At 31.3% G+C, this 27,691-nt stretch overlaps 1 protein-coding gene across 1 annotated transcript; it reads left to right on the plus strand.

The window, feature by feature from the left end:
• The first annotated feature begins 7,457 nt into the window (after positions 1-7,457).
• On the plus strand, positions 7,458-26,946 carry LOC105340898 (polycystin-1-like protein 2). Its single transcript, XM_066066585.1, has 24 exons — positions 7,458-7,630; positions 10,154-10,320; positions 10,605-10,823; positions 11,929-12,093; positions 12,387-12,511; positions 12,602-12,766; positions 13,442-13,501; positions 13,662-13,706; positions 13,795-13,950; positions 15,051-15,159; positions 15,507-15,658; positions 15,753-15,950; positions 18,745-19,189; positions 19,262-19,443; positions 19,803-20,042; positions 20,198-20,368; positions 20,481-20,641; positions 21,329-21,959; positions 22,061-22,193; positions 22,289-22,536; positions 22,709-22,883; positions 23,015-24,277; positions 24,547-24,635; positions 25,053-26,946. Exons 1-24 carry the CDS (start codon positions 7,515-7,517, stop codon positions 25,188-25,190), a joined length of 5,553 nt encoding a protein of 1,850 aa, XP_065922657.1. The 5' UTR covers positions 7,458-7,514; the 3' UTR covers positions 25,191-26,946.
• Positions 26,947-27,691: the final 745 nt, after the last annotated feature.

Consider the following 27,691-nt stretch of genomic DNA (forward strand, 5'->3'; position numbering starts at 1 on the left):
GAAATCATATACAATCACAAATTCTGACAGATGATGATCACAGATTCTCTGATCAAAGTTTATATTGCGGACATTTTTAAGAGTGCCCAGTGCAATCCAAAATTTTTTTTTTTTATCCTTAAGGTATTCAATGTATAATGAAGGGATATTGAACAATTTTGAATCATTTTAAACTAGTTAAATATGTATTGCTAGATAACTATGAAAGTGAAATGAACCAAATTCACATGACAGAAAACATATAAGGAGCTGGTCATTTTGCACTTTAAATTTTTTTTTAAAGAGTTATCTCCCCTTGATGAAAAAAACAAAATTTTAATTTCCTCAAAATATCTGCGGTAAATGATTCATTTTATTTTATATTTAGATAAAGAGAGAGTTTATGCATGTATTTACCGAAAGAGTTTTATGAATTTTAGGTTACTTTTTACAATATCTTAATAAAACATACATTGCCCATAGACTTCAATGCAAAATTCAAGGTGTAATTAGTTAGACCATAATCAAAATTTTGAAAATTCCTTTGGTGGAGTATTTTTAATTGATAACACCTTCGAAATGATATCATGATTAAGAATATTGGACCATTCATTTATAAGGTACAAAATGTGGTCGTTATACATCGAATACCTTAATCAAAAATTCAACTTTTATGATTATGTGACGGACCTCATGCACGTAAATACAAAAAGTAATGCGATTCATTTGAAGATAGTAAAATCAATGATTCTAGAAAATGCAGTTGTTTAAGAGAGAGACTGGCGTTTTATGAGTAGAATATTTCTAGCAATTGTTTAAATATCTCTTGTCATGGCCAATTAGTCATCTACATATTCATTGAAGTAAGAACATTTAGTATAAATGCAAGAAAAATTCAACTTTCCTTTTTCATTGACTCCAAATTTGAATATACCATTTCAAATTTTAAAAAATGATATTGCTACCATTTATTTTCCTTGGAAATTTCATCTGTTAATGTGACATTTTCATAACTGTATATGAAATATTAAAATTTACATTCGGCGTCAAAATGAACATTGCATAATAAGTAATGTTTATTGGGTTTCGACGCTCCGTGAATCAATATCTATGTATAAATATGTATGATTTTACAAAACATCAAACACGGACTCAAACAAGGTATATTAACATTAAGAATTCAATTCCAACATGGTGTCATCAAATAGCAGAATTGTGTAATTAACGCTCAATATATGAAAACAATGGAGGAAAGGCACGATTTCCGCGTCGAAAAAAAACCCTTGTCATTTGTGATTTCCTTCCAATTTTATGGTAGATGTAAATATAAACATACAAAATGTCTTCTATAAAGATTCATGCGTATTGTATTTTTTCCTGCAATGTCGGCACTGTTATATCCCAAGAAAGGCTAAGATAGATATACTTGTCTACTAGTATCTTACTCTTAAATTTGGATTTATTGAGTTCCAGCGTATCGTAAATTGAATCGTATATCACTTTAATAAGAAAAAGCATAGTTTCCAAGACACTCATGTTTAATAATTTAGAGTTAGTATTAACTTTCAACAATGAAATCATAGTATAATAGTGATACATTAAATTTAAGCATTAAAATGATACAACACATTAGGACAAATTGCGTTAGCTTGAATAACAGTCTTTGTTATTATTTATAGGGAATTTCCACCGGGAAAAATTAAAGCCCATAGAACACGACTCTAATCGGTCGAAAAAAAATCAATTTGAGGAAATGGTTTGTGAAAAATGATCCTGGTTAATATAAGGACATGGGATTGGGGTTTGAGAATCTTTAAAAATTGATTAACTAGCTTACAGAGATGATTAAGCAATCAGACTCAAAATATACTACAATGTACATTTATGTTTCTTGTTTGGATGTATGGATCTTAAAAGCTTTAAATAAATGCCACAAATTGTCAATATACACAATTAGATGCATTCGTCATCAATTACATTTTCTTAACGTTTTGAATAATTTTAAAATAATTAAATATATAATCCATACCAGTTTAGGTAATACATCCATCTGTATTCTGTAGGACCTACATATTTATAAAGTACAATCTTGTATAGTGATTAACACTATAATCTATGATTTACTAAGCAAAAGGTTGCGACATAAAAAATTGAGCCAGTGTGAGCCCTATGTTTAGTGTTCTTAATTGTTTAAATTTAACTAAACCACCAAAACTTCATGAAGATCAAACAGACGAACGCGGGCAAAAACTTTTTATTCAATTTCCAGAATAAAAATGACAAAAACAGTTGCACTTTTTATATCAATTTTTTATGGACCTGGAATAGTTCCATATGGGTCCGATATATAATTGTGTGTTGGAATAATACGACACTTCAACTGTTGAATTTTTTTTTGTAGTGAGCCTGAATAATTCATATATTTTGTTTTCGTCTTCCTGAAACTGAAGGAACAAATAAAATTACTGATCACAACAGCAGAGGCTGTACATAGTGTCAGTGTGATGCGATTGGACATTTGATGTATCAATAGTTATCTCTCGGCAAAATATAACTAGCATAGTTGCTCCTGGTTTTTCTCTGTTAGATCTTTGACTTTTGGTACATGCAGACATGATTATTTGAAGTAATATCGAAATTGCAATGTTTAGTTCCGCAGACTGAAAAAAAATCATCGATTTAGTTAGTCGTAATTCAACTAGCGGCCAGGATGATCCATATGGCTTTATCTTATCTTGGAATTTTCAGTGCAGCTGTCGTGCTTTCTCAAACAATCGTAAGTATCAGTCAAGACTTATTACGATAATCGTAAGTATCTGTCAAGACGTATTACGTAAAATAAAAATGCTGTTGAAAGCTTATGAACATAATTTATATTTTAGATATCTTATCAATGTTTACATCTTTTTTGGTTTTTTTCCAATCATTCATGTTTCTATTCTTAATTGCAAAAATAAGACTTAAATGTATTTAGTGTGTAAAAGACAATATCCTATTCGGAATAACTACTATTCAAATTCAAACATTATTAAAATATATACATACATATGCCATTTGATCATTTTTTAAATTATATTCACAAAGTTTTAAAACCTCACGTATTGCAATCCACAAATCCTGCGACAAAGTTATTGTGATAAACATGAATCTAATCTGTAACTATCTAAACTACAGCTTTAATTGCCACATTGCTGCAATTTAATTATTGATTTGCTAGACAAAATATCGCCGATGTCAAAATCTTAATATTCCTGAATCCCTGTGATTTGGTCCTCATTACTATACAAATGCCGTTTATCTCTTGTGAATTCAATTTAAGTTAATTATTCCGTGTATAATAATATTTTTGCGATGTTGAAAACGAGATATCTTGTCCGCCTAATAAGCTATATACATGTAAGATAGAACCTTCTGACAAAAACTACGAATTATTAAATAAATCTGCATTACCGAGAAAGAAAAGCTTTTGAGTGTAAAGCGAAACGACGTTTTTCTTATACAATGGCTTTTTATGCATACTTATTTTTAAACGATTAGCGTTTTTAAGCTTATGATATCATATATTAGAAATGCAAAATGGTGCGGTTTTTTTTTTTTATCAAACTTTGAGAGTGAATAATTAAGAAATTATGTCGATGATTTTTAAATGTGATTCCAATGAAAATATTCATTCACACAGACTCGCCATTTAACATTTATCGTTTAGTTTACTTGTCTGTACCACGCAAATCTTTTGATATACATTCCAATAAGCGTCTTCGACATTACTGTACATCGACATGCGAATATATTGTTTTAAATTTGTATTTTAATATATTTTAATCTGGTCGCTATGTTTTTCACTCGACTGGTGAGATTTTGGCCATAAACAATGCCACGCGAGTTTGTTCGGGTTATATGCATGTCGTCAATTGTACAAAAGCCCGTCCTATCAAGGCTACAAAAACGAAACTCGCTGTCATTGGGTATAAATAATCATTAAAGCGTCAAATGTCTGTAATATACTTTTTTCAAACAATTGACACTTATGAGGATGTGTCAATTTTATTCACTCTCGTTTAAAAACTATAAGAAGTGTGGCAGATTTCTTTCTCATTCGTCGCACAGTTTAACAAAGGGAATTCTAACGTGTAATGGGATCTCGTCTTTTATCTAAAAAAATGAAGACTATTACTTGCTGATCTTATATGAAAGCAAGGTACATGTAGTAAAGAGAAATTTCAAAATTATTTATATTCTGTCAGAGACAAACATGTCAATTAGATGAGTTTTGGTTAGGAAATTATTTTTACACTGATAGAGAAGATTAAACAATTTTGTTTTAAAACCATGACTCAAAATTTAGGTTCAACGTTAAAAAGATACATTTATCTCTGACACAAAAATATATGATAGGGGCGAAAAATGCAAACTAATATGGTTTTATTCATTATAGATTACATGTTTACACAAGTTTATTATAGACTGACCGCCTTTATTTATAAGGTAGTCAATTTGATTTCATGTATTTACGCAGAATATATCATAGGTTGTTGTTTTGCGGCTTTTTATTGAGTAGATGTAAAATTCGTGAAATAATTAAGAAGAGAGCTTGTGTAAGAAGGTTTGTCAGATAGCAATTGTTCCTCCGGTGAGCAATTTGGAAAGAAATAATCAATAAGGGAAATTATCATGAAAATTTTTTTCCGTACAATACTTTTATCTCTATGTTCAGATTTAAAATCAAACAACATATTGAAGTCGTGGTCCTGTAATTAAATCACGTGGTTGTTGAAAAAATCTTTTTATATAAAAAATGATGCGTAGATGTAAAATAAAAAAATTATATATATATATATATATATATATATATATATATATATATATATATATATATATATATATATATATTATTAATTACGTTTTGTTTCAACGTATTCAAAATTATGAACAAAAGGACGTATTCTTTTAAACTATAACTTACATTGAAATAAACAATATGCAAAAAATTTAGAAATTGTAATCGTCGAACTGGAATTTATTTCTTTGTTGTTAATTGATTGTTTTATTGATCAAACTTTGCAGCTTATATCAAGTTTCAAAACCAGTTTATTAGAGGAAGTAGAGCTAGAACTGTGTCTCTATCACATTATTGATTTTATATCATTTCCTCCCTTGTTTAGGCAACCAACTGGAAAATAAATTATATCGTTGCAAATAATTTGTTTACTAATGGTATAAACACTCGTCATTTCAAATGGAATGTATCACTTGCGTTTCGCATTTATCACTTTAAATAGTAATTTAGCCATGCTGATGAAAATAATTTCAACTGAAAAGAAATAAAAATTGTCTGCCATCCTATTTATAGCAGACAGTTTAAAAAACTAATTTAGACCATCATGGCCTCGACCATGTTAAGATCACGGGTTGTCTCGGTTTTGATTTTGAATTTCGAGTTGCTTTTTAGACGAACAGTTATCAATTATTGAAACTTTTGTGTTATTCGCTTTTTGAAAACTAATAATGTCAGGTTTTTAAAATAATTGTATATTACATTTTCTGAAAGTATAACATGTACTTTTTATAATGAAATAAATATCTTGATCATTATTTGATGTCATCGACTAAAACAAATAAAAAAGAAAGGGATGTTAATACAAAATATATGTATAGCTTTTTTCTGTAGCGGGGAGTCCAAATAAAACAGGAATCTTATTCACTATTATTTTATATATTAATAAATGAAAACATCCTAATAAAAAAAATCCAGGTTTGAAATCATACAACTTTTAGATTTTCGTTTGAATTCAATATTATCCAATTCCTTGCATTTGGTTAAAAACTTAAATTATGTTCACCGAAGCAGATCGTACAACTTTATATGAAGTTGTAATGTTATCGTATATTATTTCATTGGTGAATTAAATACCTTATTCACCGAAAAATATTCAACTGAGTTTTTTTTAAAAAAAATAGAATAATGTTTAATTTTAGGACGATCCATGCCAGAAGTGGGACTTAACGGATATCACAGTTAAATACCAAAATATATTTAAAAGAAATATGGTTAAGGGAACAAACCCCGAGAAAGGAAAGTACAAGCACGAATACATTGGTAAAGAAGCAATAACTCACACTGATGTTACTTTTAATATAAGTGTGGGTCGGTGCCTTGGGTTTCCTTCTGGAATTATAGTCCAATGGAACTTTGGAGATGATTCTGATGTAATAGAGGAAACTCCCCAAGGGTTTCAAAAAACACATCGATATTATAAACGTGGAAAATACGATTTCGCTTTCCAATTTTCTAATTCAACTGCTACTGAAACAAAAACTGGACACATCTATATAGGAATAGCTAACAGCTATACGGTCAGTGATTTAAAAGTCATAGTTAATGGAGGAACATACTTTACAGTTACTCCACACAGTGGTTTGGAAATTGAAATAATACGCTACTGCTTTTTTCTGGATGATACTAGTTCAGAAAACAATCAAACAACAGCTTCGCAGGTTTATCGCAAGCTTACCTACCCAAAACTTTATTTGCCAATGGTGCACATTCATTTGAGGTCTGGTCTCGTAGAAGTATTGTACTCGTCTACCCCTCTGGCAGTCGACTATAACCTTGCAGGTGGGGGATTGACGCTATCATCATCTCAAAACCCTGTTTATCTACCCCCGGGCGACAACGTACTTTCAATGACTGTAAGTTCTCTTTACACTTTAGGAGAAGCAACGTGTGATTTTCAGACAGGTGACAAAGTTAACAGAACAGTGTTCAGTTTTGACCATAATTTCGGTGGCTCATATTCACTATCTGTTCAGTATAGACATTTTTCACTCGGAACAATGAAATCAACCGCTTATTGTTATAACAGAATATCAGAATTTAGGACCTTCACAGAATTTGAAGTTGTCAATCCGTGTTTCCGAATAGATGAACGTTTTGATAGAAAGTACTCAATGCCTGAAACTGCGATGGACGTTTCTGTTACTGAAGATATAGTAATATACGCAAGGTCAGCACTGATTTGTAAAGAAATGGCATCATTTGAGTGGAGAGTAGAGTACGTTGAACTTGTAACCGAGGGCCAGTATTTCAATTATACTTTCATTAATATTACAAATAGAGCAGACCCAACTACAAATGCTTTACTTATTCCAAATAACACTTTACCTTCTGGTTTGTACAAAATAACTTGTACAGTAAGAATTTCAAGCACCTGGATGAATGAATACACATTTGTTAAGTTTTTTCTCGAGCCTCCAAGAGCATTCATAATGGGTGGCGAACAAGTAAACGCAAAAGAGAAGAAAGATACTAAAATTGAACTTAACGCTGTTGACGTATCCTACCAGGAGAAAATAGGAGATGGGGGGGACCTGGAGTACAGCTGGACATGTAAAAGGCAAGCTTTATATAAAACTGTGAATATTTGTACAAAAGTAACATAGATTATTAGGTTGTTTTTAAATTCATTTTTTTTAGTTCAAATAATAAAAATAAAGGATGTCCAAGTAATGAACAAAGAGGCAAGTGGAAACTAAAGATGGACAAAAAAGAAGCTTACGACATAGTTGTGACTGTAAAAAACAAAGAAAAGTCCTCATCCTTCCGCCAGCATATAAATCGCGTTAGGAAAGAAGTTCCTCTCATTGAAATAAGGTAAGTTATTTTCATGAGGATATATTATTGTTATTTTGATATTTTATTTAGACATCATGGTTCAGGCCCGTAGCATTGTTTTTAGCTCACCTAAAAGTGTAGATTAAAGTTTGTTCAAATCATGATCCATGGGATTTACATATGAAAATATTGTAAATTAATCTCAAAAACTCAAAATTTATATATTCATTGGAAGACATAATCCTTAATATTTTTTCGTAGTTTGTAACAGTTGATTTGAACTAGAGGCTGATACGGGATTCATAAAAGATAAAAAGGGGTAAAAAAGACATGGTTCAGTTATTTGGTAAGATATGCAAATACCTAGGAGTATACATGTATAAGCTATCATTGCACTCATTTCGATTCTTTTACTTGAATAGAATTTAGAAAAAATATTCTATGATAATAAATTTAGGAGTTATTACCGAACACACATGTGCTTTCACACATATAAATATAAACCATGTATTAGCAAAGTTAAAATATATTCAGCTTATACTTACAAAGAAATGTAAACATACATTTTTAAGAATTGATACTTATACTTCCTTTGTCGTGGATATGAATAATAGATGGAACAGCCATAAAACATGCTATTTAGTGCTCTTCTGTGGCTAAACATAAAGTGCCAGAAACTTAGCCAGGAAAACTTCTTTTTAGATAGGATAGATAAGATTTAACGATTAAGCACTTATCAAATTGGTTATGTGTTATGACGTTTCCTTGTATGCCGTGATCAGGTTTGCCGTGTGTTATTGTCGCAAAATTTCCAATGAAAATATTAGGAAAGTTTACATTGAATGTAAGTATTCATTATTGTACCCAGTTCAAATTCAGTTTTAATGAATCAAGAAATTTTGTAAAGCATGCAATCTGTAAGCAATTCGTGCTTTTTTTAAAAGCAGGGATGAGTAATTTTTTATCCCTCTGAGTATTTCTGCATTTAATTTTATTTTTTGCACTTCAGTGATATGTTTGCCCTGTTTGTCGCCAGCAGTTACAACTTATCGGAATAATCACATTAAATATTGTTGAAAAGTATGCACAATGGTCAGTCTGAATCAAAGAAACATACCAAAATACAGTTGTATACGTAGAGCTGCGTATTTTCTACGATCAATTCGCATTTTAAAAAAATTAACAAAAAAAAGTGTCTTGATGGTCGTGGCATCTTTTAAACTATAATAATCTCCTTGAAAAGAACAGCGCTTTGTATTAAGATTTCGGAAAATATTCAAATGTTTAATCGGAAATATATAGCATGTTTCTTAGCAAAATAATAGTATAAAGCTAAACAATTTGCAATTAAAAACTTCCGTTGATCTGATGGGTATTCCACCCAGCCTCCTTTACAATTACCGTTCAATTTTTTTTTTGAAAATGAAAAGAAGAAGCTTTTTGATACCAAGATTTGTTTAAGGTACCTTACTACGTATACACCTACACTTATACTTTTTAAGATACTACGTCACAAGATGGCGATTTAAATGTTTAGTTGAACTGTTTATATCGTTCGATAGGGTTGTATATCGTCGTAGGTCAGTGGTTAAAGTATTGAGCTTCTGAACCGCAGATCATGAGTTCGAATCTGCCTAAAGCTTTTGTTCATGTTAACTGAATTAATTTTTTGAAAACTGCATATTTATTTTGCCTTTTAGACTTAAATATTATTCTTCTCCGTTATGACATTTATCATAATCAAGTAATTTTCTGCTGATTAGAGAAAATATTTCACGGTGTAGTGAGCTACCTTAAATTTTGGTCAGCATGTTGTTTTGATATGTCATCAGTGTTATTTTGAAGTAATGAAAATTGGGGCCTGCGATGTCAATTTTTTAAGATAAGGATTCAAAGGTATTTTTTTTTTTGGGGGGGGGGGTTTAATCTTTTCAAACTTTTTCTATATATTTGCATAATTATTAGTGAAAGATCTATCTTAAGTTGAACTCTAGCTGCTAAATCATCAGTGAAGAGCATTTAAAAAAGAAAATTGCATCAATTTGACTTTTTATTTACTTCCTCTATAAAACCTTCTTCTTGAAAAAAGAACTCTTCAAAAATCTTATCTGTTGATTGATTTTAGATTAAGAAAGGTTGTGCAGTAATGAAATAATACTATTTCTGTGCTGAAAAATAATCAATACCTCATTACTTGTTTTAAAAATAATCATCAGTGCTTTAACATTAAACCGCGACAAGTGAGATACCTTGAAGAAAGGATTTAAAACCAGATTAATATAATATTTAGTCAAAGAGTGTGATGTATTCACTTGTGTTCAAGTTTTCAGATTAGAATCAATTAATTCATTATAGGAAATGTTCGATATCTATTACATGTATTAGTAATAATAGATATCTGCCTCCCAAATATTTATTTTTGCGGTGATATTTTATTAATATGATATTTGGGAGTCAGTTATCTCTATCCACTAGATGTATTTCAGATGGCAGAGTGAATACATACGCTGTGTTTCAGGTTTCTTCATTACCATCAAGTTTTACATATAAAGTTTGTTCTAGGTGCTTATTCAACTGCGGACAAAAACATGTGGCGTCAAAGAGAATCATTTTTAAAGTCGTTTGCACAGACTGCAAATCTAGAAGAAAAAACTACCAGTGGACCCTTCTTAGATATGACTCATCCCGTTTCGTGCCCCAGGACATTGAAAACCTGATTTTAAGCCATAGTATGATTTAAATTATTTTCACGCAATTTACACTGTTTAGTATGATAAGAGAATATTGCATGTATTATGTTTTGGTTTTCAATAAATTTTCTCATAACATGCATGAAAATTATTGCATACATTTATAATTGGACACCATTAGATGGTTTGATGTAACACTTATCTGTTCATCAATTCTTTTGTTACCTTTCAGGTAGTTCCTATATATTACATGTAGTATCTAATGTTAAACAACATTTGATGTATGTTGGTTGTTTGATTTTAATTTTCTGTTAATTCTCTAGATACACAGAAACAGATAATAATATTTAGGGAAAAGTCTTTGGACCCAAGTTCGAGATACAAATTGAAAGTCGAACAAAAGGAGATTTGGTCTCGTTGCCGCCGTTTCATTTGGTCGAGGGGATGCAAGGCAAAAAACGGAACTGCTAGCCAGGTTTCAGTTGAATTGGAGACGGTCAGTCCTCCTGCTAATGGCGAGTGTCTTCTTGAACCACAGTCAGGTACTATATCAGTTTAAGGTGGATCGACACAATATATGTAATTTGATGGATCAATAAAGTATTTTGTAATATAATTTCACAAAAAGAGACCGATATCGGCTTTATCATTTTATACGATTTTTTTCTTTAACTTGGATATATATGTCAAAGACAGTCAGGTCAATGTTTGTTTTTTTTTCTACATAAAAAAGTAATGAAATTAAAACCGTTTTTTATATCTTTCAAATCCATATAGGAAATAAAATAATTAAGAGTGAAATAAATTTTAAATCAAACAACAATTATAAGTCAATAAATGTACAAAACATTTTACAACTTCAACAACATACAAATTTTTCAAAACCGCGATGCGTTCCAACTTCATATTTATTTGTTTACTTACAATCGGGATAGGTTTAAATTTTAGATTTTCTTTTAAATTCACAACTTTGTTTTCATTTCTCGTTTAAAACTGATTTTATGGTAATATTCATTTTAGGAATATTTTTTTATAAAAATTGAGTGTATGATAAAATTCATTTTATAAATATTTTTCATCCACAAAATTTTAAAGTTTATTTGGAAGTCTCTGACATGTATGTATAGAAAAATAGTGCAGTGCATAATTTGATACCAAAATTTGATGTTTTTATGATTGTATATGTGTTGTTTTTACACAGTGTTTTACTCATACACATATTCTTTAAAATATTTAAATATTTGTTTGCTAAAAAAATTCATTGTGCAATTTATTGTTTTTGTACAGCTACAAAGGATATTGATGGTTCGTTATCAAACTATATGAAGTGTCAGTTTTCATTTTATGGTATTTCTCGTTGTTTCAGATTATTTCACTCATATGAACAAATTTGAAAATGTAAATGAGCAAACTATATTTTTTAACATTTAAAACTCAAGAGTGCTATTAAACAGCGATGGATTCTTGATAGGCTATACTTAAACCAATGGTAGTTCATCGTGAGAAGCCACCTGTAACTTATTTTACAAATAGAAAATGGAGATTATTTAATTGTTTCTGATCCAGTGATGGTGTACATCAATTAAATTTTCAAGTAAAGTTTGTACATAAAAGCTTTTGTAATAAAGTTAATATCGCTTTTTACAGGATATGCATTGACAACTTCTTTTAATATCAGCTGTGATGGATGGACAAGCGGTTATACAAGCGATGGATCCTTTAAATACCCTTTATTTTATAACTACAATGCCTCAATTTTCCAAAGAATTGGAGATGAAACGTATGGTTTCTCCACAGTATTATACAGCGGATGTGAGTATTCTCTTTTTAATCTTCGAAAATAGAAAGACACAATAAAAATAGCATTTAATTAAGAGTAAATTTATAACATTTCTATCTTAAAATCAATGCTATATACAGGTGTGTGGAATGACATAGAATATTTCAAATCAACCTTCGAAATCAAAGATTGAATTTTAAAAAAAAAATTAACAACATTCCTTTTCATTCGTCTCATAACATTTTCTTCACTAATTTTTTTTCTTACCTAAACTACAGAATTATGCCTAAAGTCATTTTTAGCGATATTTTTGTGCTTTTTTCAGATGAAAGCTCAGTTAAAAATTTAAAATTGCCTGCGGGGTATGAATTGAGTTCAAGAGAAGTGGACATCTCTGTTCAGGTCATTGACTACCTAGGTGAAATGCAAGAATGGACGAAAACTGTAACGGCAAGTTTTCTCCTTTCGTTTATGTAAACTCTAATTTGTAATACTATTTCACAAAATAATTTCTCTCACTAATGCACTATTTTCTTTTAGGTTTATCCACTGAATGAAACTTTGACATCAGATGAAGAATATAAACAACGCGTTTTGTTTGAAAATTTTGATAGTTTGACCGAAGAGGAAAAACGAAATGGGAATTATCTCTCACAACTTAATCTTATTGTGTCTCTTTCCTCCATGTTTACTAATGAATCAACGGTATAAACACTTTTTAAATATACATAGAAATTTGCCTTTAAGGTCAAGATCTAGTAAATGATTCCAGACTGTCTTTTTGGTGCTAGAACCATTATGACGTCATAATTGATTTGATGAATTTTTTTCCGTATTTTACGGCTTTTAAAGAATTATGTGTAAAATAAAACAATATTTTGACATTCTATATTTAATCACGGGAAAAGTAATCCCGGTACCTATATTCTATTTGACATCATTTTAAAGAGGATGTCAAGACCTTGTATAATGCCGTTTTTGCTGAGACTGTAGGCAATCTAGATATATTTCATTAGTCAAAAATGGACACAACTCCGAGATTTGTTACTTTTATCCTTCATATTTCATAGAAAACGATTGTTTAAAACATGATTTTTCATTGTGTTTACCAAAAATTTAAGCCCAGGTACACCCTATCAAACAAAGATATTGTTATGAAGCATCATTAAAAGAATTTATATCCTGAATTTCAAAAACCTGTAGGCACCTTCCATTTACTAGATCTTGACCTTAACAGCGCAATTCAAATTATTGAATCATGAATATAAAAAGATAATAATTGAAATATGGTACCTTGTTTTAAAAACGATGCATTGAATTGATTTTTTTCTAATTATAACATAAATTACAAGCATCATATTCCTTTTATTTACCAATTAGACGGACAACTCATCCTATGGAATACAGACCATTTTATCCAAAACAACATCTTGCAATTCAGTGAGTGTATTTATATTGACTGTTCTACTTTTCTTTCCATTTGTTAAAAAATAATTGAGAATATAACTGAAAGACAAAATTAATACATGTATATGTAAATTTATGTGTATGACCTTTATAAACATAATTAACATTTATTTTTACGAGCCATTATTTTCAGGCTGATCCATTCATTGAAAAAAGATTGATATCAGAATATTCAAAGGTGAATAGTTTGGATTTGGATTTCATACATCAACTTTACAGAATTTTTTTAGCTGTTTTGGTAAAGCATGTTTATTTTTTTTTTAAAGAAAGTAGAAGAAATTGTGAACAATATGTACAGGATAGTTGAGATTACATATGACAATGACGGAAATACAACACTCAAACTTCCGGTGATAAACCAGATATCCTGGACGATACATTCTGTGACAAGATATCATCAATATCTTACAACGACCAGTATAGTATGTACCTTAGATTAAAAAGGATTAGTCTATATCCGAAATTTGAAATACGAAATTCGGAATGAAACATTGGACATCTGAAGTTTGACATTCGTTAAAGAGATAAAACTATAAAACAAGTTACAATACTGTAAACGTATCGTTTTGACTGTATGATGGGTTTTTGTTTGTTTGTTTTTTGTTGTTTTTTTTTTGGGGGGGGGGTTGTCTCTTTATGCAAAAAGTGCGTTCCTCTAAATCAAGTACATCGATAAATGGCATTCCTTTTTTTAATATGAATAGCTACATACGCTTATTCAAATCCACGCTTAACTGTCAGAAAATCAAAATAAATATCCGCCAAATATCGTACACGCTAAATACATGTACATGTATGAGCGTTTACAGTATATACAAGAGTGTATCTTTGAAACAGCGTGCTTTTTTCTTTTTTTATTTTCAGGTTTTCTTTTAACAAAAATCTCCCGTTCATGCACTTCTGACCTATTCACTTTAACTTACTTACTCTGTTCTTTCGTGCTGGTTAGCACCGAAGGACATTACTAGAAACCTAAAAACGAGTCTTATTGTCTATCTCTTACGCTCCTTGTCCAGTTGTTCGTTAGAATAATTATATGATAATAGGTTTTAAGATCACAACTCTAGCATAACATGATAAAAAAAAATGTGTTTCTCATAACCATATAATCTCACTGGCATATGTAGAAATATTGAAATTTCACAAGGCTTTACAAAAACAAATATCCTATATTTATTTACCAGGCTAATCTAATGAAGTGTGTTTAGTTCATTACAACATTATTTCACTTTTTCTGTCAATTTTCTTTATTTGGGATAGATTTCCTTAATTTTTTTATTAGATGGATCAATGTTAACTATGCTTTGCAACATTTATCCTAATTGGCAAAATTGAATTATTGTGTTCTGTAATCTTTAACGCTGAATTTCGTATTTCATGTCCTTGAAATTACATAAGCATAATGCTTCATTCTATTTTTTATGGCTTTACGTTTCTTCCGTTGTTAAAAACTTGTAGCAAAATAGACTGTGAATAATGAATTAATGCGTTGACTTATCGGGAAGAATTTTCATAATTTCAGGAACAAATATTTAAAATATTTAAGATGTTTGCAGAGCGATATGCCGAAAATTATAAATTTAAACCATTTTTGATGAAATACAAAGATACAATGGATAGCATTGCAAAAGGTATGGTTCTTGGATTTATTTTCGAGCTGTATCTCACAGAAATTCCATTTTATTACACGCCTTCCTATTTGAAACAGACCTTACTCGGCCAGAGCACACCTAGTTTTGAATCCTACATGTACCAAGATGATGTGACATGCCCTGTAACCTTTTCCCCCATCCATATATCTAATCATATTCAAACTGAACTGTAATTTGTAATGAAGTTTCTTAAAATCATAAATTATAGACATGTTTAATTTTAGACATATGATAGATCTTATTTGTACACTTAAAAGTAATGCAGTTTTGCTTAACAAAATATCTTATGCCATTGTAGTTTTCAATTTTCCATGCACTTTTTTCAGGAATGTTAACTGTTTTGCGATCTATAATAGTTAAAATAACATTGGAAGTTGCGCGGGTAAATGATAGTATGTGGAAAGATGCTGAAGAAAAAAACTGTAAGAAATATCTAGAAAAATTTCTAAACTCAACGCAGGAGGATTTTCAAAGCAAGGTATAATACATAATCTCAATGAATTCATGTTCCTTATTCTATGAGTTTTACTTGAATTTCGATGTACTAATTGGCTGCTTTACAAATTTTGTAGCATTTAGCATATCACAAAGAAATAGAAAACATAGTTATGTCGCTACAAAATACCATAATCTCTGTCCTTGTCAAAGGAGAAAGCATGGCACTTGACCTCTTTGGTACCAAATTTAACTTGACTCGTACTGAGCTTGCAGATAAATCTGAGGGGATTGATATTCCTGTGTTGGACGAAGAAGATGAAATAAGATGTGAGGTATCAAAATTGTGTTTTTGTTCAATAAATACGGATCTGATTCGAATACATATTCTTAATGTTTGAATAGTATGAATATAATTTTTCACAAAATTTCATCACTATTTGCCAAGTTTATTATTGATCATCATTTTGAATAAATTTAGGATTCATTTCTTTTTTTTTTATTTAATGAATGATAATCGTACAGGGCTGTTCTAAAATTATTTTAAAAATTTACTCTTACTATGATTAATTTTACAAAAATACAGATTAAGGAAATGGTCAACAATCCATCAGATCTGCTTTAAACTTTTAAAAATAATAGTTTTGGTCATAAACTATTATTTTGGAAAAGAAAAAGAAATAAATATTTTTTTGGCATTGAAATTTAAACATTTTCCTTTACTTTATGCAAAACCTTCTGTTTAAAGGAGGCGAATAAAGTCTAAAAATGGTCACGACCTCTAGCCCTCTAAAATGTAGATAAACAGACGAAAACTTACATTCTTCTGGGCAATTGTGTTCTGCTTTCATACCAGTACATTTACATGTCGTCAAAAACTATTTTAGGTCACCTGAGTAAACTCAGGTGACCTATTGCTATCCGTTTTCATCCGTCGTCGTGCGACGTGCGTCTTGCGTTAACAATTGTCGTTTTTAACTTCTTCTTAAAAACTACAAGGCTGATTGTTACCATTTTTGATATGAGGCGTCTCTATGGTAAGAAAAATCTAAATTGTAAAATTCATGGCTCTACCACCCCCGGGGCGCCACATGAGGGGCAAAATATGCAAAAAAGGCCAAATTTTCAAAAATCGTCTTCTCTACTCCCATACATGTAAGGAAAAAACTGTTTGCATAGTTATGATGTCCATGACGCCGTCTACTATAATTGTGAAATGGCCCCTGGGTCAGGGATTCTGGCACTAGGGTGGGGCCAATATGGCCATACAGTTAAAATATATTAAATCTTAAAATCTTCTCTTCTACTATCATATATATTTGTTAAAAACTAAATGCATTATAATGATGTCCATGAAGCCCTCTACCTAAATTGTGACATTCATGACCCCTGGATCAGGGGTTCAGGCTCTAGGGTGGGGCTAATATGGCCATATAGTCAAAATGTATTAAATCTTAGAAAATCTTCCTCTCTACTCCCATATATATTTGTTAAAAAATAAATGCATGATTTTGATGTCCATGAAGCCCTCTACCAAAATTGTGAAATCCATGACCCCTGGGTCAGGGGTTCTGGCTCTTGGGTAGGGCCAATTGCCATACAGTAAAAATGTATTAAATTTTGGAAAATCTTCGTCTCTACTCCCAAATATATTTGTTAAAAACTAAATGCCTGGTTATGTTGTCCATGAGGTCCTCTACCAAAATTGTGAAATTCATGACCACTGGGTCAGGGGTTCTGGCTCTAGGGTAGGGCCAATATGGCCATATAGTTAAAAAGTATTAAATCTTAGAAAATCTTCTTCTCTACTCCCATATATATTTGTTAAAAACTAAATGCATGATTATGATGTCCATGAGACCCTCTACTTAAATTGTGAAATTCATGGCCCCTGGATCAGGTTTCAGGCTCTAGGGTGGGGCCAATATGACCATATAGTAAAAAAGAAGTAAATCTTAGAAAATCTTTTTTTCTACTCCCACAAATGTGGGCAAAATACTGGATACATGGTTATGATGTCCACTAACTCCTTTACCTAAATTGTGAAATTCATTGCCCCTTGGTCAGGGGTTCAGGACATGAGGGGGGGGGGGCAATATGGCAATATAGTAATTATGTTTACCAGGAAGTCCTCTACTGAAATTTTAATTTTCAAGTCCCCTGGAGTATGGGTTCTGACTCTAGGGCAGGGCCAAAATGGATGTATAGGTGTTAATGCATATAATGTTAAAAAATTATCTTCTTTTCTCCTACATACCTGAAAGAAAAACTGCATTCATGATTTTGTAGACCAGATCTTTAAGTTTTTTGCCAAAATTTAGGTTTCACAGTTCTTTTTGAAAGATTACAGGCAGGGAGGTGGTCGTCATTACAAATTTATAATTCTATACTCCAGAATGAAACCTAATTAATTAAATGCATATACGAGACTCCTCGACAAGTTTATGTATGGGTTATACTCTACTCAGGTAACCGTTAAGGCAAATTATTGGTCTCTTGTTTAAATAAGTCCTTTCTTCCGTACTGTCTTTGTACAAACAGCATCTTCATCTGAAAAGGTGATCTCCCGATTGCTTAACCCTTTAAATGAATGCCAGGTGCCTCTTATTATACTTTGAAAATCGAAAGTTCTTATATCTTTTACGATAGAAAACCGTCGCCTTGCGCGTCCGTTGTTTACTAGCCTTGACTGATTGCCTATTATGACGTCACCGTTTATAAATCAACGAATCAGAAGCGATTAATTAAAATAGCGGGAATATTCTCTGGATATTATTCCTAGCCGGTCAATATTACAAAAATATTGACGGGTCAATATATTTCGGCCGAGCTAATATTACAGTTATTGATTATTCATCTATATAGAGTTACGTAGTGGTACCACGACTTTCGACATGATAATTAACGTTTAAACCAGCTTTCCAATACTTTTAAAGATTACTGGATTAAATTCATTGTTAAAGTTTGGTTTCAACAAGTTAATTATAAAGGAAAATAAATGTCTCAAATTTTTTCAAACAGTCCTTGAACATCTGAAAATTATCAACCAAACGTTTAAAAAGAATAAAAGTTGTTAAATGGAACGAAAAAAAATCATATCTATAAATCTTTATTTTGTGGTTGTTTTAGGAATACGAATATGACGGTAGTTACAATCCATATGCAGCCATAGAAAACGGTAACAACGTTAATACCTTAGTGAAAACGTCACATTGTTCGACCGGTCATTCTCTTCCAATTGTGATAAAATTAACACCATCAGAAGACCTCCAGCGAATAAAAGCTCAAATTGATTCAAATGACCCAGAACAAATGATATATCTTACGCTGAATGCCAACAAGAAAGCTATTATTATGTATTTGCGTCCAGTGGATATCGATATTCAATCAAGGAAAAGAAATTCCATATATACTGTGTATGTTCGACATAATGTAAGACCAACGACTAGAGTTCATGACTTTTCCAAGAAATTAACGCTGAATGATTGGTCAGGGAAACTGGGGTTCAAAGTATTTGTCCATAAAGGTGTCTGTGGCAATAACACGTGTTTTTTAGGATTTAAACCATTAAATGGTAAGTTTTCGTTACTAAAATTATCCTATTTTCTCACATACAATATTGATGATACAAAATGTTTTTAAACAGTGAAGATAACAAAATCCCCCAATTCAACTAAGTCTCGATCAAAGAGGCAAACGTCAGCAGAGTCGTCTTCGAAAAATAGTTCGAAGGTAGACCTTCTAGACGTTGAATTAGATGCCCTGGTAACAACTGTAGGATGTTCTGCAAAAAAAGATAATGCATCTTGGGAGGATGATTCATGTCAGGTAAGATTCTATCAAAATGCTGAGAAAATTAATTAAATTTTTCAATCACATCAATGAAGAACTTCCATCATGTTGTCATGCAAAGAATGTTCAAGAAGCGAACAAATTTTAAATATATGTTAACAATTTGCATTCATGTGATGGATAAAAACTTGTTGGCAACGTGACCATTCTTCAGTTGCTATGTAGGTGAACCTGTAAAAATATATTAAATGTCGTCACAGAGCTCAACTATCTGTAGGTGCATAAATCTCAGAAAAGTACTTTTTAACAAACAAAAAATGAAAATGTGTTTATTAAGCCTAACATCTGCCCAATAATTCAAAAAAAAAAAATGGAAATTTTCGTTTTGAATTTAGCCTCTTCCGATGTCTTCCATTTATGAAGTACGATGTAGATGTGTGGATATACCATCTAGTCAACTCGGTGTCGTGTATGGATCTTCGTTTGACACTGTAAATCCAATCAATTTCCATGATGCTTTTTTAGCCTTCGACATAAGTAACGCTGCAGTTTATGGAACTATTGTCGCAATTCTACTTTTGTATGTCTTTTTAATCGTAATATTACGACGAAAGGATATTGAGGACATTGATAAGGTACCATATTAATCATTTTATTAGTTGAAATCTTGTAGAGCGAAGCATTTTGATAAAGTCAAGCCACATTGAAGTATCAATGCGTAACATAATTGCATGAATCCAATGAATATGTGGGGTGACATTTGTAATAAACTTATTTTGTTTTTGTTTAGTGGACAATCCGATTTCTCTGTGACAACGGTAGAGATGATGAATACTTTTACCTGGTGACTGTAATCACTGGGCTGCGCGCTGGTGCAGGGACGACATCCGTTGTTAATTTTGTTTTGTATGGTGAATTTGGAGATAGTGGAATTCGTGTACTTAGTAATGATTTGAAGATGGTTAATACATTTTATTGTTATATTTGTATTTCACAAAATATAGTTGGTTTTTTTAATTCAAGGTAGTCGGCCTTTTGAAATTTAGCTACTTATCGCCATAATTTCTAAATAGGAATTCAGCACTGGAAGTGTCAATCGATTTGTCATGTCAACTTCTAAACACTTGGGAAGATTGTTAAACTTATGGATTTGGCACGACTTCTCAGGAAATGGACCATATCAAAACTGGTATTTGTCGACTGTAAGCTTTGATGATATGACAACAAGGGAAAGGTATGAAAATTTGCCTTGTATTGTATTAAGTGCTGTTATAGGTTTTTAAAGTGCTATTATAAGTTTTCTAAAGTGTTTTTAATTGTGCTATTAGTAGTAAGTTTGATCAGGGTTTATTTTTTTATTTTTTATAGTTAATGTATAGCTAAACCACCCTGCAAACTCAAAATTAACATAAGCAACCTAACACAAATTAAATTTGTTGAATAATAAATGAATAAATTCATTGTTTGTAAAAGAGTTGTTTCATCAATTTTTGTTGGGTACTAATTTTCGTGTATTCGTTTTCGTTATAGACTTTGACAATATTTTGTTTTGTAATGGATCTACTAGTATAAATAAAAGATGTTGGGTTAAAGTCCGACATGCTTGTAAGATGAGTGATTTGTCCATTGGTATGAAGAATATGAAAAACGTGTTTATCATCTTTGGGATTATAGTTCTTTTTTTATATATACTTGTATCACAGATTGGCTTATAATCACGATGGTTTCAATTTCAATGTTCGCGATTTATCAATTTTTCGCAATATTAAACCCGTTGTGAATTCTATCATTTTTTTTTCAATGCTTTTACTCTGTTTAGTGTGCCATTATTTGCAGCGTGAAATTAAAACCATTGCAATTGCTACTTTAAAGGAAATAGTGAAAATTTAATTTTAAAACGACGGATTTTTCACTATTTTAGGTACTTTTTTCATTTTGATACCTGGTTTGCTCTGGACAAGTTTAATGGATTGACCGAGTGTTTGGCGAACGCGCTTGGTAAAAATGATTCAAAAGTGCACTTTTCCGATCAACTTTTTTACAACTTGACGGAAAATAATCTATGGGTGTCTACATTTCTACGTCCTGATGAAAGTTCTTTTACACGCGTTCAGCGATTGTCATGTGTTGTTACCTTCTTTTTCTTGGCAATGCTAGGTAATGCAATGTTTTATCAAGCGCCAGGATTTGGTGAAGAAGTGCTTAAAATAGGAATTATCTCATTTTCTTTAACCACAATAATATCATCGTTGAAATCAGTGGCAGTCACAACGCTACCAGTTCTATTCGTGACACTTGTTTTCAAACACACGAAAGAAAAGGAGACAAAATCTAATGTAAAAGGCATATCAAGACTCATTAAACAAAAACCAAAAACGCTTCCTTTCTGGATGCGTTACGTTGCTTGGGCAACTATAGTTCTGACGATTTCTTCTAGCGCGGTTATTCTTATCCTGTACAGTATGCTGTGGGGCAAAGCAAAATCAAATGAATGGTTGTCATCTTTTATGTTCTCCTTTTTCGAATCTGCGACGTGTGTTGATCCTTTAAAGGTTAGGAATGTTGAACTCTTTGACAATATTCTAATATTTTGCAAGAAAGGTGTGCTGCTATATAATTGTGTAAATAAATATTCAATTCTTGTTTCTTTAAGGTATTGTTCGTGGCTGCATTGTTTTCTTTCGTTGTTAAAGACCCCAACAACCTTCGACACATTGAGCTCGATGTAGATCGTTTAAAAAAATATAGCGTTTACCATATAGACAGAAACAGTAGCTGCTACCTTGGTAAGCGTTGCGATTTGCCAAATGTTTTAGACAAATGGGGAAAAACAGTGTGTATTTTTTTCATAATTATATTTATTTTCACTTTGTCCTTCTAGAGTTTGTTGGTGCCGTATTTCATCAGCAAAAACCTTCAAACAATCTAAAAACGTCCCAAATGCGCAAAAGACAACGACAGACTGCTTATGCCAGAAAAAGCTTCCGTGACCTTGTTGTTTCCCTTGTAATGGCTTCAAGTGTTGTTGCAATTGGCTATGCAGAGTTTGATGTGCAGTCATTTTACCTTCAAGACAACGTTAGAAACTACCTTGTCAGTAACGGTTACGGCCAATTCGGATTTTCGGCTGTAAGTTGTATTAAATCAACTTTGATAATACGTATATATCTTTTGGTCATGATATGTTGGTAGTAATTCTACAATTAATTCATTGATAACGTGTTTGTGTTTGTATGCACGTATGATTTTATCTAAATACTGATTTAAAAATGTAAAAATATTTGTTTCTTTTTTCTCTGAGGTCAATGATACGTTAGGTTTTTATCAATGGATGAACCAAACTTTTATACCGGCGAATTATCCCGAAGAGACTTACAGTGGTGCTGAACTAGATATATTACAGAAACAAATGTTCGGCGACTTAGCAAGCTTAAGAGTAGGTCCTGCGAGAATCAGACAGGTTCGAATGCCGGAACGTACGTAAAGTCTTGCTAAGTATAAAATTTTTATCTTAAGATGTATGATTATATATCATTATGATCACGCATTATTAAATTTTTTGCATTGTTACTTAAATGAGAAACAAACTTTTATAACTCTGTTTTAGGCCGATGTGATGTCGGTTTGTTTCGTACTGGGCATACATGTTGTGGGAGTTACGAAGCGTTGGAAGAGGATAAAGAACATTATTGTCCGAATTGGAAGCGGGGTTCCTGTTTAAGCACCGGATTTATTCCTGATGCTTGGTCATACGTTGATTCAAGCACAATATGGGGCCTTCCTATTTCCGCAGTATATAACACATACAGTGGTGGTGGTTATTTTTTTCTACTTGACGAAGAACGTAGCCAAGCACTACGCCAGATTAAGGATGCCGAAGAGAGCAATTGGATAGATAGATATACCAGGGCAGTTATTACAGAATTTACTTTATATAACCCGAATTCGGATATGTTTCTTAACGTCGTTCTAGTCCTTGAGGTTTTAGAGCATGGATTTGCAATACCAGATTCTCATCTTCGACCTTTCACCAAATCTTTAGAATTTGATCAGTGTTCTGTTTCGTTGCAAGCTTCGTTTGCAATATTTTTTATATACACAATTGTTCTATTTGTGGATATTGTACATCAACTCATTACTAATTGTAAAAACGTCGTAAGAACTGTTTGGCTTTGGGTGGATATCATTTTTGGGTTGGCATCTGTTTCTTCTATTATTCTATTCATAGTTCGCAAAGGTATATCCGACAAGGCAGTGAAAATGTTTTATGACCAAAAGTACACTGGGGAAAATCAGTTTATCAATTTCTATCAGATTATTGTTCTAAACATCGTCATTCAAGTGTTACTTGGATTTATTTCCTTTATGGCAATTTTGAGAGTTCTACGAGCGTTTGAATACAGCAAAAAATTGTCTGCCTTCTGGGTCGTTATAGCAAACTCCGTTCGTCCTCTTTTGGGATTTTTTGTCATATTTGTGATAACATTATGTGCATTTGCATCTCTTGTGTATCTTCTTTTTGGGAAACATGTGTTTTCCTTTAGAAACATGCAAAATGTGTTTGGAAGTTTGGCAAACACTCTCATAGGAAAGAATGATGTTAAAATTCTTACGAGTATTTCACCTCTGTTTGCATTGGTTTTTTATTTCACATACGGCTGTTCAGTCAGTTTTCTTTTGTTAAATGTATTTGCTGCAATTCTGAACGAAACTATTGACCGAGTAAAAAGAGATGCGAAACAAAGTGATATTTTTGGCATTGGTGATTATATCTTGTCAGTTGCAAAAGATATTGTATCAATTATTCATCCTGTGAAAAGAAGAATCGCCAATCTGACGAGGAATCAAACAGCGGAGGATCCAGAGAAAGGTACACCAGAAATGTGCATATGTTAATTAATGATAATTGCCAATATGTTGTAATCAGAGGGGAAAATTATTTTCCCGGAAACAACTAGTACTCAACTACCTTGAAATTTGTCTTAATTTGACATCGAATCTAATATTTTACACCTATTAAGATATATCTACGTGGAAAGATACATGTATCTTATAAGATACATGTATATATTATATAGTGTGAATGTTTTTCTTGCCATTTTTTTAACTTCTATTTAAATTTAATCAATTTGTGTTTAGATCATCCTCGGAATGGGGACACTGAGCAAGGAGTGGATGTGCACACTGTTATCCGGGTTCTCCGATGGGTATTCCGAACCAATGAAAAGGTCTATTTTAGAATTTTTGATCGCTATATTTCCCGTTGTAACGTCGATTTTCTTTTATGATATGAACTTTAATTAAGATTTGTTTTTAGTTTCGTATGTTTTAGATAGTTCTGTAGTTGTGTGATTTGTGTACTTTTGGTATTAATTTATGTACTACATAAAATTGAGTTAAAGATATGATTCGAAATTTTCCCTCTTTCTCATTTATACAAAAAGAAACTTACAAGACTTTTTTAATCATTTTTTAACCATGGGAAAAAATGAATACTATATACTTTATCAAATGATTTACTCTAAACTAACATCATGCCATTGACAAATCAAATCCAAAAGAGACTTGAAATATACAAGGACCTTTTAATATATATTCATATGTCTGTTTATTCAATTCAAACATTTTTTTTTTCAATTTTCCAGGAAAAGGTGAGAAAATCAAGCTATGCTGAAAGTTACATTATTTCCGACGACGAGGACTCGGTGCAGGAGAATCCCAGAAATGACAAGGAAATAGATGAACTATGTCTAAGCAATCATAAAAGTTATAAATTCCTTTAACACTCAGTAATACAATTTATTTCACAGTTTATGGGTTTTAAGAATAATAATATTTTTATGTATATATAAGTATTTTTGTATAGTTTAGTGACAGTAATTTTTATGAGATGAAATTGAAGAAAACAAACAGAAAGAGGCTACAAATAGTGTTATTTGTGTAAACGTTTATTGACATTATTTTTCAGTCATTTCGTTTTAATCTGTAAGTGTTTACCTTTACATACATCTGAGTTCTTAAACAAAACATCATTTAAATACTTCTACATGTAGATATTTTCTTCAATTCTGATGCCATGTTTTTAATATCTCTTTTTAACGGGGTTTTCGAAAGGCAAGAACCTATTATTGAAATTGTGAAAATGGCATACGGGCAGATGGGCTGGCGGCTGCACCCCTATTGTATTGATAATTCCTCTTGTAGTTTTTAAGATAGGATTTCTGTAAATCAGTTGTACAGATACAAAATGTATGAGAGATGTGCATATTATTTGAATTTTGATTTTTGATAATTAATGCAAAAATATCAGCTATTGAACTTAACCATGTTTTCATGATATTGCACATAGTGTACCCCTATTGTAGGAATACTTCCTCTTACATTTTTCAAGATAGAGGATTTCTGTTTTGCAGATCACTTGTACTTATAACAGAAATGTGCATATTGCTTGGATTTTGATTTTGATAGTTTGCAAAAATACAAGCCGTTGAACTTTTTTAAAAGTAATACTAGTATTGCATATAGGGTACCCCTATTGTATGAATAATTCCTCCTACAGTTTTTAAGATAAGATGTTTTTGTTTTGCGGATCAATTGTATCCAGATCAAAGATGTGCATGTGACTTGGATTCTGATTTTTTATAATTTATGCCAACAATTTCAGCTATTGAATATTGCATATAGAGTACCCCATTTCTCATGATATGTAGTGTTTATAACATTAGGGTTGAAAATGGATAATAGATACTGTTCATGAAAAAAGGTTTTCTGTCACATGGACAGCTTTTCTCTTGTTATTCTTTGATTTTAACTGAAAACAAAGCATTTTTACAGCATTATTGTAAATAATAGCATTTATGTAAATTGTGATATGTTATTTTTATGCTAGTACCAATAATAGTAGTCTAGTCATAATATTATCCTTAATCATTTTTTTTGGAACTGACCGGTTAATATTGACTTTTAAATTACGATTCCATCCTCTTAATTTGGCTTTATTTAAGATGTGGCTTCGGTGGACAACATATATTTCAATGCTTGACTTGTGGTCTCTGTCTGTTCACTCTCTTGCGTACCTACATGTATATTGATGTTTTTTATGAATGATAATGTATTAGCGATGTTTATATCTTCTATTTTTATTGTTTACATTTTGCACACATGTATAAACATGCACTTTATTGATTAATAGTATTTTATATTGTTTAAAACGATTCTTCACATGAATGGAATAAATAAAGATTTAATAAATGAATGAATGAATCATTTTAGTTCTTCCCTGGCGAATGAAAAATTAGCAGGCTGCAGAGAGCAGATTTACACTATAAAACAAATGGGTAGTGAGAGAAATATGAAAAACTAACGCTAGAAGATTTTTTTTTACCAAACCCGTTATTATTATCTAATTATAAAATCATGTTCAAAGTTTAAGTGCAAAAGTTTTCGATGTTTTGTTAAACTGACATGACCGAGTTTGAATTTTAAAAGAATCGTTGGTACTGATATTCTAAAGTATATTTTACATGTAATTAATTTGAACTGAAGGCTCTTTCTACTTTTGTTTTTTTTTCCATAGAATTTATGCTTACAATTAATCATCACATGATCAAAACGTCTTTCATAATTTTTCTTTATAATAAGGAAGTACCTGTTATAAAGAAGTACCCTCTAAATTAATTTTTACTTTACTTTTAAAGGTGTTCTTCTAAGTTATATAAATAATGTGTCTTCTATGGAACAATTTAGCATAAACTAACTAAAAGTGAACGTCTACTAACTTTTCACACGATAACGTTCCAATTGTTGGTTCAAACAAAGGCCAAAAGATGTTTGGGTGGGCTCTTTTGTACCAAAAAGATCCAGAGTTTTTATATGTTATATCAAAAAAATATTTTTAACCTTGTGTTCACCTTTTCCTGCAATTATTGCTACCTTGGTAGAGTACATGAACCACTAAAGAAAGCATGTTCTGCCTATATTGATTTCATCAACCAATCTCTCTTCAGTTATTGAATGGCATGTGAAGTGAGCAAACGCACGTAAAATGTTTATAATATATACTTCATCTAGGATTTTGAAGTTTTGTGTCAGCTTGTGCAGTCTCCATATATAGTGAACGTTTCATCATTTTAAATTATATTTCAAAGTTTGAATTAGTAAATGTACTAGTATTCATGTAATGAACTAGATACTGAAAAATACTGGACTTGAATGGACTTTTTAGGTATGCGTTCGCTTCAAATTTAAAGCGGACCAATGATTACTTGTCTGTAAGGAGCCGTAT

This window comes from Magallana gigas, chromosome 7 (genome assembly GCF_963853765.1).
Source record: "Magallana gigas chromosome 7, xbMagGiga1.1, whole genome shotgun sequence".
NCBI classification, from domain to species: Eukaryota; Metazoa; Mollusca; class Bivalvia; order Ostreida; family Ostreidae; genus Magallana; species Magallana gigas.

Excerpts from the sequence above, each read along its gene's own strand:
- LOC105340898 (XM_066066585.1), top strand. The coding sequence starts at position 7,515 with ATGGACAAAAAAGAAGCTTACGACATAGTTGTGACTGTAAAAAACAAA. Across the intron at positions 7,631-10,153 it reads GTTCCTCTCATTGAAATAAG|GTGCTTATTCAACTGCGGAC; the intron begins GTAAGTTATTTT and ends AGTTTGTTCTAG. Across the intron at positions 15,160-15,506 it reads AATGGATAGCATTGCAAAAG|GAATGTTAACTGTTTTGCGA; the intron begins GTATGGTTCTTG and ends CACTTTTTTCAG.